The 15566-nt window shown below is 39.2% G+C and overlaps 1 protein-coding gene across 6 annotated transcripts in view; it reads left to right on the top strand.

Moving 5' to 3' along the window:
• TCEAL9 (transcription elongation factor A like 9) overlaps positions 1-14159 on the top strand; it is a 303391-nt gene extending 289232 nt beyond the window's left edge. The window contains exons 1-4 of one of the 6 annotated variants that reach the window (XM_066357025.1): positions 12189-12333; positions 12537-12683; positions 12839-12905; positions 13288-14159. In XM_066357025.1, the coding sequence (XP_066213122.1) occupies positions 13345-13680 (336 nt within the window). In that variant the 5' untranslated portion in view covers positions 12189-12333; positions 12537-12683; positions 12839-12905; positions 13288-13344 and the 3' untranslated portion in view covers positions 13681-14159. Of the gene's footprint in view, positions 1-12181; positions 12334-12536; positions 12684-12838; positions 12906-13284 lie in introns of those variants that run through there. The other 5 variants (XM_066357022.1, XM_066357023.1, XM_066357024.1 and 2 more) reach the window with 5 other exon arrangements.
• Positions 14160-15566: the final 1407 nt, after the last annotated feature.

Below are 15566 nucleotides of genomic sequence, written 5' to 3'. Positions count from 1 at the left end.
TGCAAGTCTTTGTCTCTAGAAAAATGAAATAACTTATCTGTTGTTCTTTAGTCAAGAGCATAACTGGGTCAAGGACTTGAGGATCTCATGGAGTTATAATGGCCATATTGAACATTTGTTCACCATTTACAATGTGTCAAACATTGTAATAAGCGCTAGAAGTATACAGTTGATAAAGAAACTGTAACTGCTATGAGAATGGCACAGTTTTGCAGAAGAATACTTATTAACACTTTTATAGACTTTTTTATCTTACAAAATATTTTAAACTCCTCCATGTAGGGACAAGATCAGGTATGGGGTGTTATTCAGTTTTGATCTAAAAAGGCAAATATCTTTGTAATTTATAAACTTCATGTATGTCTCTTGTCTCAGTGGGTGGGTCTGCCCAGAATTTTTTCCATGAGACAGTGTGGAATATCCTGAAAGAAAAGTTACCTCTGAAAAAACATGACAGGCCTTGGCCAGATATCTCAGTTGTTTGAAGCATCATCCTGGAGCACAGAAGTTGTTGGGTTAGATTCTCCAGTCAGGACACATACAGGACCAGCTCCATGCTCCTGTTTCTCTCTCTCCCTGCTTCTCTCTCTCAAAAAAAAAAAAAACAAAAACAAACAAACATAGCAATCATAAAGAGTCCATGTTGTCACCATATAAAAAGTATTCTTTCAAAGTTCCACCACTAAAATATATAGAAAACAACATATTTTTATTATAAAACAAACAATCTTTATTATAATTAAGGTGATAAGTGGCTAATTCTAACTGTTCAAATGATCATTTTATTTAATCATCATTTACTTTCTTAATGAAGTCTTATATTCATGTCTTGACCCAGGACCATTCACCCAAACGGAATCATGTCTGAGTCACTGGGGAGTAGAGGACCTATAAGTAAAGTAAGAGAGGCCTCGTTATACTAAGACCTTGGTTAAGTTATTAGTTACTAAGTTGCATTTGTGCGGTGCCCACATTCAAAAGTGTAACAATCTCATATAAATCAGTAGAGCTTGATCACCTTGAGGATTCCAACACATCAAATCACAGCCAAAAGAGGGAAAAAGATAGAGAAGCGACAGTAGTGTAGAAGACATAGAAGTATCCAGAAGAGAGTGGCACCCACTTCTAAGCTGCCCGAACTTTTCCCTGAGCACAGGTTAGACATCTCTCAGCTGTCCCCAAGTATCCCTGGGGTCTGGCCAAGAGAGTGGGGTAGGGTCTAAGCCAACACAGCTCACACATTCAATACCTCATCTGATCCACTCAACAGCAAATAATCTTACTTCTTAACAGATGACAAGGGTGACCCTTTAAAGTCATGGTGATAAATACTAGGGTTATATTGCTAAACAATATATTAAAAAGTTTGAAGTGCATTTTTTGTTCTCTTAACAAATTTGTATTAAATGACAGCTTTAAAAACTGATTGGCACATTGCTTTATTATATTTAGGGATACAAGTAATACATAAAAATTTGGAAAGAATACAGTTATCAAAAAGAAATAATTAAGTCATTCACAATTATGCCATATAAACACATGCATTTCAGTATATATACCTTAAGGCTCTTTATTTATGTATATAATACATAAATATACATGATTTAAAATGAAGCAATGATAAGTTTACACACTGCTTTGTAACTTTTTAAATTTAAAATACATAGTAAACACGTTTATATTAAAATTGGTGAACACATCTGCTGCAAAAAAGACTTGTTGACTTCAGATAGAAGCTGGCAATACTAAACATTTTGAAACATTTGAATTAGCAAAATTACACCAAGAAAAGACAAAGATACAGAAAGCAGGGATGAAAGGTATTAAACTCAGTGAAATCCTCAGTTTTCAAGGCATAAAGAAAAACATCATGGTGGTGATGATGACGGTAGTTCCCATTAAAGACGTGTGGACTGTACCTTAACTTCATTGCCTTGGGTTTAACTCTTTCATCTCTGCCATGAAACATTCCATATCATGTGCATCTCCATCTATCATGTTAATGTTATTGACAAGATAAACGGGCACACCGCCTCTAAAATCCTGGAGAAGTGAAGCCCAACCCATTCTAATATTGCCTTCAGGCTCCTGATTTCACGGACCGCGAGTTTCCTCTATATTGTGCAAAGGGACCTTTTTTCCTTGACGACATTCTCCATATTGGGGCTTCCCCTCCCCCATCCTCCTCCCTTTATCCCGCCACCACTCCGGCGTATCTACTTTCGACTCCGTTACTCGAGACAAAAGGCAAGCGAAAGGACTGAATGCTTGGTGGAAAGATCAGGACCGAGGACAGAGGCCCTACTATGCACCTTTCATGACTCAATGCCATTTATATCAACGGTTTTTAAATTTTAATTTTTCCACCTGAGAGGAATCATGTGGCCTCTAAGGGGTCTCCAGCGGGAGCTCCTCCCTCCTGCTCGCTTCTCTCCTCCTTCCTCTGAAACTCTCCATTTTTTTCTTGTAGATCCTACCCCAAGCTTATACAGGCACTAAAGGAGAGGGGAGCCTCAGACTGTGCTCTGTTCCCGCTCCCCACCACTGTTCCTCGCACTAACCTGCGCCAAACCTTGCTGGCTCCTGCTCCTCCTCTGTATTCTCGCTGCGAGGGACACAGCCCTGACATGCTGACCCACAGACCTGATGACGCTGGGGTGGGTGAAGTGAGGGCTGTTGCACCCAGAACTCCGTGCGGACCATACGCCTGCCGGCCCCTTCCCGGACCCACCCACCCCGCGTCTCCCAGAACCGGGTATCTCAATTTTGTCCCCCCTTAGCCTCTCTCCTTCTACGAAGCCGTTCTCAGCCTCTGATACTCCTTGTCTTTTAAATACCCACAATGGTGGGAAAAGGAGAACTATTTAAAACACCACTTTAACTCCCCTTTTCTCTCTGTCCTTATCCTGTGATTCTTTTTCACACCCCTATTACCAAAATGTTTTGCACCAAAATGGGTATGGAACACGGCAGGCAGGGCTTATATGAATAGAAAGCTTTCAACATATACCTATATTCATATCCCGTTTGCCCTCCAAGACCATCCAAAATGGAGGAAAGGAATGGGCGTCAAGAACACTGACTCGGATCCACTTGAGGCTTGTGCCCTCAGCTGCCAGCAATACCGGTGCCCAGGATAACCCAGGCTACTCCAGTCGAAACACAAGTCCACAGCATTCTGGGACAATTGCTTTTCCCTCATTCCTCAACCAGAAGTTTTTCCTCCTCTGCAATAGGAAACATTACTCAGAGGATACAAAGGACAGGGGGAAAGGGACTTAGGCCCAAGTAGACTCCTTTCACGTGAGGGCTCTAAACCTGTCCCCCTCCCTTCACCCAGAATCTGGAATGTCTTTTTCCCCACCTTGGCACTTCAAGAGGCCAGGTGTAGTATTTGGCTTTCTGTGATCATCAGGGAGCGGCAGCGTTTTTTCTTGGTGTTACTGTCCACTTACAATTCTTGTGAAATGAGGCCTTTGCCCTGTTCTAACCGCCCTCAACCTGCTTTCTTCTCCCCACCTCCTCTCTTTGTAATAATTGTTTTCCCCTGAGGTCCTACCTGCATCTAAATGGCCAGAAAGCTGTCAAAGAATACCGAGAGTGGAAAGTGAAACATTAACTTTTGTCTATGTACTTTTCTGTGCTAATTTCTAAACTCAGAATGCTTTCTTTTACATTACAGAACAATAATACTTACATTTTAGGGAGAGGAGGAGAACAGGTATTTATTCCAACATTTCTTTATTATTTCGCTAAGTTGACATATATCAGGTAGAAAATATTTTCCATCCGGTACAAAGGAAAGAATGCATTTTTTAAACATGCTAATTATTCATAACCTTTTCCTATCTTGAGGGTGAAAAGTAATTTACAATAAAAAATAAGATTTTCTACTAAATAGAAAAATCCCTCATAACTTAGTCATGTTTCTATTTATTAGTTAGAAATGTCTTAATGATACTTCCCAAGTACCTTTTTAAAATGAACACTAAGAGGAGAGCAGAGAAAGGCTACGGGGAGGAGAGGAGAAGCAGCCAAGATGGCGGAGTGCTGAAGGAGAAGCCAGTTTGTGCAGAGAGAAGGAGATGGGGAACAGAGATGAATAAGGCTGGTGAGATAGAAACCATTGATTCTAGGAAACTCGGATAAGTTATTGGCTTTGGGAGCCCTGAGTGAAAAGGGAAGTGTTTTCCCACTGTGTGTATTTCTTGTCCGCCGGGTGCAAGCTAGGATTAAAGGTAATGGCCCACCAAAAAATAAAAATTAAAAATTAAAAAATAAAATGCACACTAATTTGTTTGAGAATTTGAAACCTAAATTTCCCTAAAACAAATCAACATTTTATATGTTCAGTAAATCAATCCCAGTAGAGCCTAATCAGTATGTTATTTTTGTCCTGTTTTAGAAAAATGATTTGTCTTTTCACTCCTGGGAGTATTTCATCTTCATAAATCATTGGTTTAGTTATGTTCCATTAAAGGAATGCAACCCACTAGGCCTCTCACCTCTGGCCTCCTTGCCTGTAAAGAAACTAGGAGGGGCCTAGCCTGGTTGCAGGGTGGCTGCCTGTCATTCCATTCCAGCCTTGGTGGCCCCTCAACCAGCCTTAAGCCAGCATTCAAGGAACTCTCACCCATTAACCTTTTATTTCACATAAACCAGGTTTCTCAACTGGGGAAGTCTGGAGACTGCTTAAAATTGTATGCAAGTTTGTGCGTGTTTGGGGCTAGTTGGTACATGCACTTCTGTGAGAGGACGGTTTGTACCTTAGGAACCTGAGAGAGCCTGACATATGAGCAGGATGACATTCTAAGGAAGCCAAAACTGTGAGACAGAGACAAGACATAGGAAGAGAAGGGGGATAAGAGGAAGGGAGAAGAGACTGAGACAACAGCTGAGCCAAGTTAGTGCAGAGCATTATAACAATGCTCAGGTCCTGGTTCCTAGAGGTCCATTAGAAAATGGCTGTCAGTTTTCAGATTTCCTTAAGATCAAATTCTTCTTTGAAGCCTTATAAAGTCTCACCATGAATCCTGCCTCAGCTGAGCTAGCCTGAGTCTCTATTCCTTACAAACAATGAGACTAACTGAAATGATGGTTATCTATAATAAAATATTCTTTAAAAATCAACAAAATCACAGTGGTAATCACAGCCTAAACACTGGTGAAAAGACATCAATAGGGTATGGACCAAAGAAGACAGCTATGTGAAGAATAAGTACAAGATTTTTAGCCTTATAAGTACCTATAAGTTTTTAAACTCCATATTCTCATAAAACTTATAGGTACTTATAAGTTTAAATACTTTTGTATGACATTACATTTTATGTTTATATGCTGTGAAGTAAGGATCTAAATATTTCAAAGGTAAAGTTGAGTAGGTGGGATTTCATTGTATATGCTGACTTTATAATTCAGCCTCATCTTAAGATGTAATTCCACTGAACTAACATGTCCAATCAGGAATGATAATTGAGATGAAAGTCCGGAAGATACATATGGATTTGGGTTGACAGTACTTAGTAAGCACCTAATTAATATTTATTGAATGAATAGGTAGATGAAATATGTGTTTGAGAGTCATCAGATAAATTGAGTGTAGATTTTAGAGCGATTTCTTTCCTTCTATATGTATTCTAAATATAACTGGGATGATTTCATACATATTGTTTAATGATATCCTTTTAAATAATAATACTTAATGCTTTCATTTGCAAAAGTAAAGCATTTTCACTGGAAAAAAAAAGTTAAAGAACTATAAATAAATGTCACCTATCAAGCAGAGCCAGAAATACAATTCTTTCTTTTTCTATTCTTCTATAGTTTTAAAATAATTGAATTGATAAATAAGACTATATTATAATCTGCTTGAAATATTATATTATGGCCCTGGCTGGTTGGCTCAGTGGTAGAGCGTCAGCCTGGTGTGCGGATGTGCCAGGTTCGATTCCCAGTCAGGGCACACAGGAAAAGCACCCATCTGCTTCTTCACCCTTCCCCTTCTCACCTCTCTCTCTCTCTCTCTCTCTCTCTCTCTCCTTCTCACGTCCTGCAGCCATAGCTCAATTGGAGTGAGTTGCACCTGGGCCCTGAGGATGGCTTCATGGCCTCTGCCTCAGGATATAAGAAAAGCTCGCTTGCTCAGCAACAGAGCAGTGTACCCAGATGGGCAGAGCATCGCCCCTTAGTGGGCTTGCTGGATGGATCCCAGTCTGGGCACATGCTGGAAGTCTCTCTGCCTGCCTCCCCTCCTCTCACCGAATAAAAAAGAAGAAAGGAAAGAAAGAAAGAAAGGGAAAGAGAGAGAAAGAAAGAGAGAGAGAAAGAGACAAAGGAAGATAGGTTATATTATTGTCAACAATATTACTTTTCTTAGCAAAAGAAAAAGTTCCTAGAAAAGATTGCTCAGTGGATAAAATTTAGGAAAGAGATACCTCCTTTCTTATGTATGTCTGATACTACAGTTGACTATCTCAGACTTGGATTGGCAAGAGGCACAGTTAGAGCATGGGGAGGAGAGTCTCATTTTAATCCCTACTAGTTACAAATGGGCCAAAAGAAGCAAATGTGAGATGTTCAACCATTGCAAGGACCCCATACCTCAAAGAAGTATTAGAGGCCTTAAATTAGATCCTGCTCAACTACAGTATATATGTGAAATGTGTCATAAAATAAGATCATAGTATTTGTAGACTGTTCTGTATTGTAGAAGTTGTGCATACGCAGTAAGAAAATGTAAAAATTCTATAAAGAAATGTATAAAAGAATACATAAATCACCCATAAGCCAACCAACCATCCACTCATACCCACTTCTAATATTTTCATGTATGTTATTCCATAATATTTTCTATGCATGCATCCATATAAATATCAATATATATACTCGAGATATATATATATATTTGAAAACATTAGATCTTCAGCAGGTTACTGTTCATAACCTGTTTTTTTTTGTCATGTGCTGATACATTACACAATCATTTTTATTTCAATAAAGCTATGACTGTCTTATATTTGTCAGACATTTTATTTCTTCTCAAGGTTTTCAAAGTTTCATCTCAGTTATTTTTCTATCATAAATTAATACATGCCTATTAAAGATAAAATTTAAATATATAAATGCAACAGAGAAAAAAGTTCCCTTTTTATTAGATACTTATTCAAATATATCCTATGGGAATAGTTAAGTATATATTCATTCAAATTTCTAATATGATGTAAAAATACAGTAAGATGCCACAGTAACTTAAATTGAATATAACATGATTGGTGATGAGATTTGAGGACAGGGGAAACTGGAAAGAAGATAATTAAACTCAAGTGCTGAATAAACAACTATTATGAAATGCCATCAAAACACAGTAAGACCCTGATAGGTTTGGGTTGACCAGCAAGCTAACCAAATATACTCACATCAGTTCTTTCATTCATATAATCTAAAATTTTACAGGGATATAAATTGTGTGGACTTCATTTATCATGTTATGGTGGAATTTCATTATAGTCACATATTTTAAATACACAAAAATAAATATATGCATGCTGTAACAAAAGTGTACTTTCATGTGTATTAACTTCCAATTTGCCTTTTTTACTGGACATTTTCTCATGAGAGTAAATATAATTTTTTTTCATCATTGAATAGTATTGCATTATATGAATGATCAAACTTTTCTTAACCAATTTCCTTTTAGGGATTTTTAGGGGTTTTTCTTTAAAAATAAAAAATCTATTACCACAACTACTATAATGACCATATTTGGCACAAAACTATTTCTGTCTGATATCACTGGAAGAAGAATTGATGTGTCCAAGAGCACATATATTTTAAATTTGGATATTGCCAAAATGACCTCCAAAAATGTACCATTTTATTCTATTTTTTTTTACATTTTGCACATATTTTCATTTATTTATTATTATTGAGGTATAATTGACATATAACATGTTAATTTTAGGTGTACATCATAATAATTCAATATTTGTACATATTGTGAAATGATCACCCTAATAAGTCTAGTTTGTATCCCTGCACTATTTTATATTCTCAAACCACATGTGAATGAATGCTTGTTTATTCATAGTCTCACCAACTCTGAGATTAATCAAAATTTTCATCTTGTCTAACTGTATATGTGAAAAATTAATTCTTGTTTTTGTTCTCAATAGATATTTTAATGTTTTGTTACAAATCTGATATGATTGTCACATAATTGATTTAACCTGCTCCCTATTGTAGGGCTTTTAAGTTTCTTCTTAATTGTTCCTATGATAAAGAATTGTGTTGACTATCTTAATAGTAATTTTCCATTTGTAAATGATATATATCACTGAGACAGTTTTAAAAGAATTATAAGTTTGCCTTTTTTTCCTGTAGTAAAATCATCTGGGAGAATCCTTGGGTTATGAGAATGTGTACATACATGTGTGAATGTGCATATGCCTCTGTACATGCTTGGGTGCACATGTGCTATTTCTTAGAACAATTGTCTCTTTCTTTCAGCTTCTTCATTAATACTTTTTAGTGGTGGCTTCTTTTTGAATATTTAGGTCCAAGTCAAAGAATTGATACTAGAAATGCAGGTCCTTGAACTTCGTTGTTGTAAATCATTGTGACTGCCATTAAGTACTTTTCTAAGCTGCATACCTAAGAATGGGTTTACAGACTCAAAAAGAATGCATATTTAAATACCTAACAAATAATTATGTACTATTCAGAAAGGTTGACTGATTTATATTTCATGAACTAGAAATAAATGAGAAATTCCTTGGGGGTAGTGCAGAACATGTCCAAAAATGTTTGCATTGAACCTAGTTTTAAATGACAGCCATCATCAATAGACTTAAGCACCCCTAAGGAGGAGCAAGTAGACTTTTACCCAGTAAGACAGAAGAAGAACAGGCCAGGGTAATGATAATGACACAGGGTCTTGATTCAGTCAGACTGGTTTCCTTTTTTCTTCTCACCCTCCCTCTATGTCCTACCCACCCTCTCAAGTCCCAGGTCAAGGTCTATTTCCTCCTTGAGGCTGTCTTTGACTAATTAACTAACTGGCTATTGCCTTCTTTGAGTTTATGTTAGTCTGGAAATCCACCCTTTGCTTTACCCCTTTCTTCACGTGGCTTCATGTTAGGGGGTCCTGCTTCTGCTGTTATATCTTCTATCCCACCCTTAGGGTAAATCTACTAAGGATGTGGCCCATTCTCGGGAGGATAGACCTGGAGAAGGGGGTGTAAGCAGGCCTTGGATTTGTGCTTCGGGTCTTTTAGGTATCTAGAGTGTGGTTTAGAAGGAAAGAAGTGAAGGCTCCACGCAGGCACATCTTGCCTCATTGACTCTGCAAAACTGAGGGAAGAGGGCCTCAAGAGAAGACCAAACGGATGCTAACCCTCTAAAAGCAGAGTCTTGGGTGGAGGCCTTTTCTGCTCAGATCTAAGGAGATAACGTCTTTGGGTATATTGTTTACACTCTGTTTAGTTTCTTCATATATATTGATAAAATGGAAATGAAGCTGTTGTTAAGAGTATAATGAGATAATGGCAGCAAAGAACCTTTTCCTTTTCAGACATTCTAAAGATTTCTGGAACCATTTCCATCAAGCTGGAGAAAAACAGCTGCCATTCACAATGTTTCAATCTTTCTAAGGACAATATATTCTAATATTTTATCAATAACATGCTTTTTTTTAAGTCCTTACAGCTTGCCTTTGTTCTCCTGTTTCTAGAGATATAGGGAGAGTAACTTACTAAGGGTCACATGGTCAGTTTGTAACAGAGTGAAATGTTCCACCTCTCTGACCCCATCTTGTTCAAACCCGCTTTGTTCCCATGGTCAGTTTGTAACAGAGTGAAATGTTCGGCCTCTCTGACCCCATCTTGTTCAAACCTGCTTTGTTCCCATGGCCTTCAGGTTGATAGCTTCGTGCATCTAGATATGCTTATGCTGGAGGAATTCTGCTTTCAGTTGGAAGTTTACAAAAACAACCCTTTGCCAGAGGATGACTCTCCCCAAGGAGATAAGGAAAGTATGTATTGTTTATCAAAAATATGCAGGAATCTTGTGATCTGGACTTACATCAGCTAAGGTCAACAGACTAAGCACAATCTTTCTCGGCCCTTGCTGGCGGCCAGATGTCTGTTGTCATTAATCCTCTCCTGTCCCTCCATTTTTTCTTCCCTTCACATAAAATAAGCCTGAAATCTATACTTTAAGGTGGATTTAAGGATTAGGTCTCCCATCTTCTCAGTTGGAGACTTCTTGATGATAAACCTTTCCTTGCTCCAAACCCTGATGTTTTGAGTTTTGGTCTTTGGAAGCATTGGGCACATGGACTTTGGGCCAGTAACATGTAGGTCTGGCACTGGTCTAACATCTCCTGGCTCTCGTACCAGTGTTCTCTCCAGCAGACTCAAACCATTATATCTTGAGTTTTCTGGTGCTCAAATACCCATACTTCCCAGGAGATAGAATAATATGACAGAAAAGCAAGTGAAATAAAAGGAGATGCAGTGAGGGTTTTTTCTTCTTTCCCCATAATTCAGTGAGTACTTTGTTCTGCTTCACAAAGGGGCACCAAACCTTATACAGCAGAAATATGTGTTTATGCCTCCTCATTATATTTCAAATGTTACCTCTGAGAGCTATGCAATTTTTTATTGGTAAATTTATGACTTTTACCAAAGACTGAGTTGAGGTTGAAATCTAACCAATATCCGTTGAAGATTTTATATAAGTGAAGTGTTTCTTGCCAAATGTTATTATTTAGAATTCCCAACAGTCAATTATATGAGGTGTATGTTACAGTCTTCTTACAGATCAGGAAACAATTGATGATTCTACAAGCAGCACAGCTTATTGGCAAATACTAGCCCCAGGGCTCTAGACTCAATTTTTTTTTTCCATTTTGAATGCTTTTTCCCAAATGAAATCTTAATATAATCATAATAATACTTTGTGCTTTTAAAGTACTTACCATATGCCAAGCACTATTCTCAGGGGTATACATACATTAACTTTTTAAAAAATATTTGAAACCTGTTTATTAATCTCATTGATTTCTACCAATAAAAGATCCCAAACTCCCAAAGAAGTTAAATGATTTGGCTAAAGGATATAGGGACATAAGTCTGCCATCACCAATCCCATACTTTGCAAGTGTGACAAAAACACTGAATTCCAAAAGTTAGAGGCCGAAAGAATGTGTCCCCTGGGAAAATTTATAAGTGTGATCCCCTCCCTTGAGTGACATAAGTTGATTTGTTCCTGAGTATTCTTTAGTGAGTTTTCCCCTAAGTCTCTTGATTCCTGCTAACACCAACACCAAAACTCCCAAGTTTCCACACTATGTGACCCTTTCTAAATAAGTAGGAATATCCTACTTTGGTGCTGTTGCTCTGCAGAAGCTGATTGTGAAAATGTAGCCTGGCTAGCTTGAGGTTCTATTCTGAGATGACCCTATCATCTTCTTTTTTATGTTTTTAATTTATTTCAATTACAGTTAGGACTCAATATCATATTAGTTTCACATATACATCATAGTGATCAGTTATATAACTTACAAAGCAAGCCCCTCCATAAGTGTAGTTCTCACCTGGCATCACACATACATATTACAATATTATTGAGTATATTTTCTAGGCTATACATCACATTCCCTGACTATTTTATAATTGCCAATTTGTATGCATTAACTCATTTAACTAAAATAATTTCATCTTTTCCAACTATAAGAAAAGGATGTTACTAAAAAAAAAGAATATAAAAATATTAATAATAAAGTAAAAAATACATTCAAAAATTTCATTCCTGTCCCACGTTCTTTTGTTGTTGCTGTTACAACCCGCTGCCAAACCAACCCAGTTCCACAACAGCCAAGAACCAGATTGCAGATGAAATGGAGTCTGGAGGTGGGTGGGGCAATGGCAGTGGGAATTCTTAATGCTGGAAGGAGAAGGCAGGAAGGGAATTCTGGAAAGAAGTAGAAGAATTTAGTAGGTCCAGAAAAAGATGTCGCCGCTCCCTAGTAATCAGAGAAAGGCAAATATTTCCCCCTGGAATAACCGACAACAACAAAAAAGACTGACAGAGCCAAATGTATAACCGGAGAGGGAACAGAGGGCGGGCTTTCTTCTGCCGCGCTTTTGGTGGGAGTGGAAATTAGGGACTCAAGCTAACGGGTGACGTATATCTCACGTGACCAGGAGTCGACGTGTGCAGAAGTCCTGCTAGTCTGCTCCTTATTCTGTTCTGGGTACCAGCTTCCTTCTGCAGCGCGACAGCGGAGCCTGAGGCCAGGGAAGGAGAAAGCGTCAGCTGGCCGCAATTTTGCAGGTTGGTGTCAAAATGGGTGCCGCTTCGGGATTTCTAAGGTGAGGGTGGCCTAGGTTAGAATCTTGGTCACGTTGACCACTCCACCTCCCACCTCCGCGCCTGCAGGAAATGATGACCCTTGGGAAAGGGAGGGGCTAGGGGTCTCGGGAGAAGGACAGAGGGACCTGTGGTAATTTGAAAATAATCATCTTCTGCCATCTCAGTCCTCCTTCCCAACACCTTCCCTTCCCCCAAACCCCCGCCTCAGTCTTAAAGACAGTTCGGAAATAATCTGCTTTTACTACTCCCTGTCTGGTGGGAAATTCGAGCTGACTTGCATTGTGGAGAGGGGGATAACTGGGGGAAAACAGGTGAGAAATTTTCCATAAACGAGAGCCTTATTGAAGAAAAAGGTACGTGGTGCTGTTCACCGAGCGCTCGCCCCACCTCCACTCCTCCACTCTCTCCTCCCTCTCCCTCTCCCACCCCCTCCCCCATCGTTTCCCGTTTGTCCGCGGATCTGCAGGTCTGTTGTTCTCAACGCTACACAACGGCTAGAAAAGACGAGGAATAAACCGACCGGGCCAGTGCCGGTAGGTGAGGGGAATATAAAGACGCCTGGGGTGGAGGTGGGCAAGGGCGGGACCGATATGTGGGCTCCGCTGTTTCTCCCCCCTCTTCCCCACTCCGCTTCTCTCAGCCTGCTGTTCTGGGAAGGTCTAGTGTTATGCTTTTGTGCAAGAAAATGGTTGAAGAGAATCTTGGAAATGGCTGAAGGGAGGGGCAGGAGGTGAGGCGATGGAAAGGAGAGGTAAAGGGGGCCGGCTCAGGGAAACCCTGGTTGCTAAATGAGTCTCCTGGGTAGGAGACAATTGATGATGGCTCAAGAACAAACAGAAAAAGCAAATGCCGAGACTTATGTCGGGTCCCGTTACCAAGCCTCAGACTTACCATCTCCTTCTTGCTTCCTAGAAGTAATTACACTCAAGAATAAGCAGAGAAAAAGGAAAGAAGGAAGAAGACAGATACAAGATGAAACCTTGTCAGAAAATTGAAGGAAACCCAGAAAATGAGAGCGAACCAAAGCTTGAGGAAGAGCCAAAGTCTGAGGAAAACCCAGAGGAGGAGGAGGAGGAAGAGGAGGAAGAGCAAGAGCCAGAAGAGGAGGAAAAAACAGAAGGAACTTTTAGAGAAAGGCTGATTCAGTCTCTCCAGGATTTTAAGGAAGACATACACAACAGGCACTTAAGCAAGGATGACATGTTTAGAGAGGTGAATGAGATAGATGAGATAAGGAGAGTAAGAAACAAGCTTATAGTGATGCGTTGGAAGGTTAATCGAAACCATCCTTACCCCTATTTAATGTAGTTTCCCTTGAATTTTGCTGACATTAACATTGCCATATAGCTTTCTTTTTATTTGCATTTTCCTGATAAACCTTTGTCCACTTTGCTACTTTTAACTTGTTGCTATTAGTGGTTTTAGATGCATCTCCTGTTTCTGCATCTTATTGTATATCGTATTTTGAACCATTCTCCAGGTCTTTGCATTTTAATAAGAGAAAGAGCTTTACTCATTTGTACAAAAAGAGGTTCCTGACAGTGTATAAAATGAAAAAAAAAGTTACTAAGGAATATGTGAGTATCATATTTTTAAAAGGGAAGAGTACATTTGTATGTTGCGTATATACACAGAAAAACGTGAGTGATGGAAGACAAAAATAGTCCATTAAGTCCTGGGATTGTGAGTGATTTTTAAAATTCTGCTTACTTGTATTTTTCCTTATTCCTAGAATGTACACGCATTGTTAAAATAATAAAAGTTTGGTACCAAAAAAAAGTAACCAATGGCACTTAACAGTTTTTTTCTAAAGGTATTGGGACACTTGATACTTGTTGACAGTATTTTAGAAGTAAATGTGAACTCCAAATTACCACCAGAATTTTGTATCTTATTTATAAAAAAAGGAATAATGATTTAAAAGGGACCTGGTAAGGACCAAATAAGGTAATAACTGAGTTCTATCTAACAGGCTTTATTCCTCATCAGCCCATGCAGGATCCCAACTCCCAAGAGATTTGTTTCAGCTTATTTGGGAAGGTAGAGAAAGTAGTTCTCACCTGTGCTTAAGAACAAATCCAGGCCTACTGTTAGGTGGATGCCACCTATGTTCCTCTCTTGCTGTACCTGCCCAACTGCCCATACCCTGCCCCCCCCCATATACCATATTGGATATTCCTTCCCCTTCATCCAGGTTCTGTACTTTCAGGCCCCTACAGCTGCTGATATTTTGGAATTCTCAAATAGTGAAGCCCAACATATTTTTCAGAACCCCCAGCAGTCTGATTCCCAGACTGATCTTTACAAAAGTGGGGAGAATGCCAACTGTTCAATTTAGACAGACATTCAGGGCCACTTGAGCCATGATATAGGTATCTTAGCAACCGGGATTTTAATCACAGGCCCCTTCCCCATGAGACTCAAGTACAATGGGTCTGTCTGGGGGTTGGACACAGAGACAAGTCTAAATAACAGATATGCTTTAGTCAGAGCTGCTTCTCTGAGTCTAAAGTTTATAGTGTTATTTTCCTGACTTTAAATTTTTTAGTCATTTTGGATGGGAAAGAGAACGAGGGGGGAATCGGGAAGCATCAACTCCCATATGTGCTTTGATAGTGCAAACCCAGGGTTTTGAACAAGTGACCTCGGCATTCCAGGTTGATGCTTTATCACTCCGCAACCACAGGCCAGGCCCTGGCTTATTTTCTTAGGGTGATGTCTTCCAGAAGACGGGTGGCAGGCTCTTTTCACCAGTTCAACAGATACCCTGAAACGTGTAAATTGTAAAGGGATGTTCAAGTCAGATTTGGGGGTAGATATTCCCATCCTTACCTGGAAACATGAAGGTGCTACATAAGAACAGTGTATCTATATCTGTATGTAAACCTGTATATCTATATATGTGTCTGGCTCACAGCTGGACCAGTATTATTTTTCCTCTGTGATGCTTTTTGAAAAGATTTTAGTTACTGATTTTTTTAGAAGGGAGAAAGGCAGTGTGAGATGTGGGCAGGAGGAGCAGTAGAAAGCATCAGCTTGTAGTTGCTTCCTGTATGTCCCTTGACCAGGCAAACCTGGGGTTTCAAACCAGCGACCTCCGTGTTCCAGGTTGATGTTTTATCCACTGCGCCATCACAGGTCAGTTCTCTGTGATGCTTTTTTTTTTTTTTTTTAATCGAGGGGGGTACAATTCA

The sequence above is a fragment of the Saccopteryx leptura genome, chromosome X (assembly GCF_036850995.1).
Source record: "Saccopteryx leptura isolate mSacLep1 chromosome X, mSacLep1_pri_phased_curated, whole genome shotgun sequence".
Lineage (NCBI taxonomy): Eukaryota > Metazoa > Chordata > Mammalia > Chiroptera > Emballonuridae > Saccopteryx > Saccopteryx leptura.
Note: the sequence above shows the minus strand (reverse complement) of the source record. Positions and strands in the feature narration are given on the sequence as shown.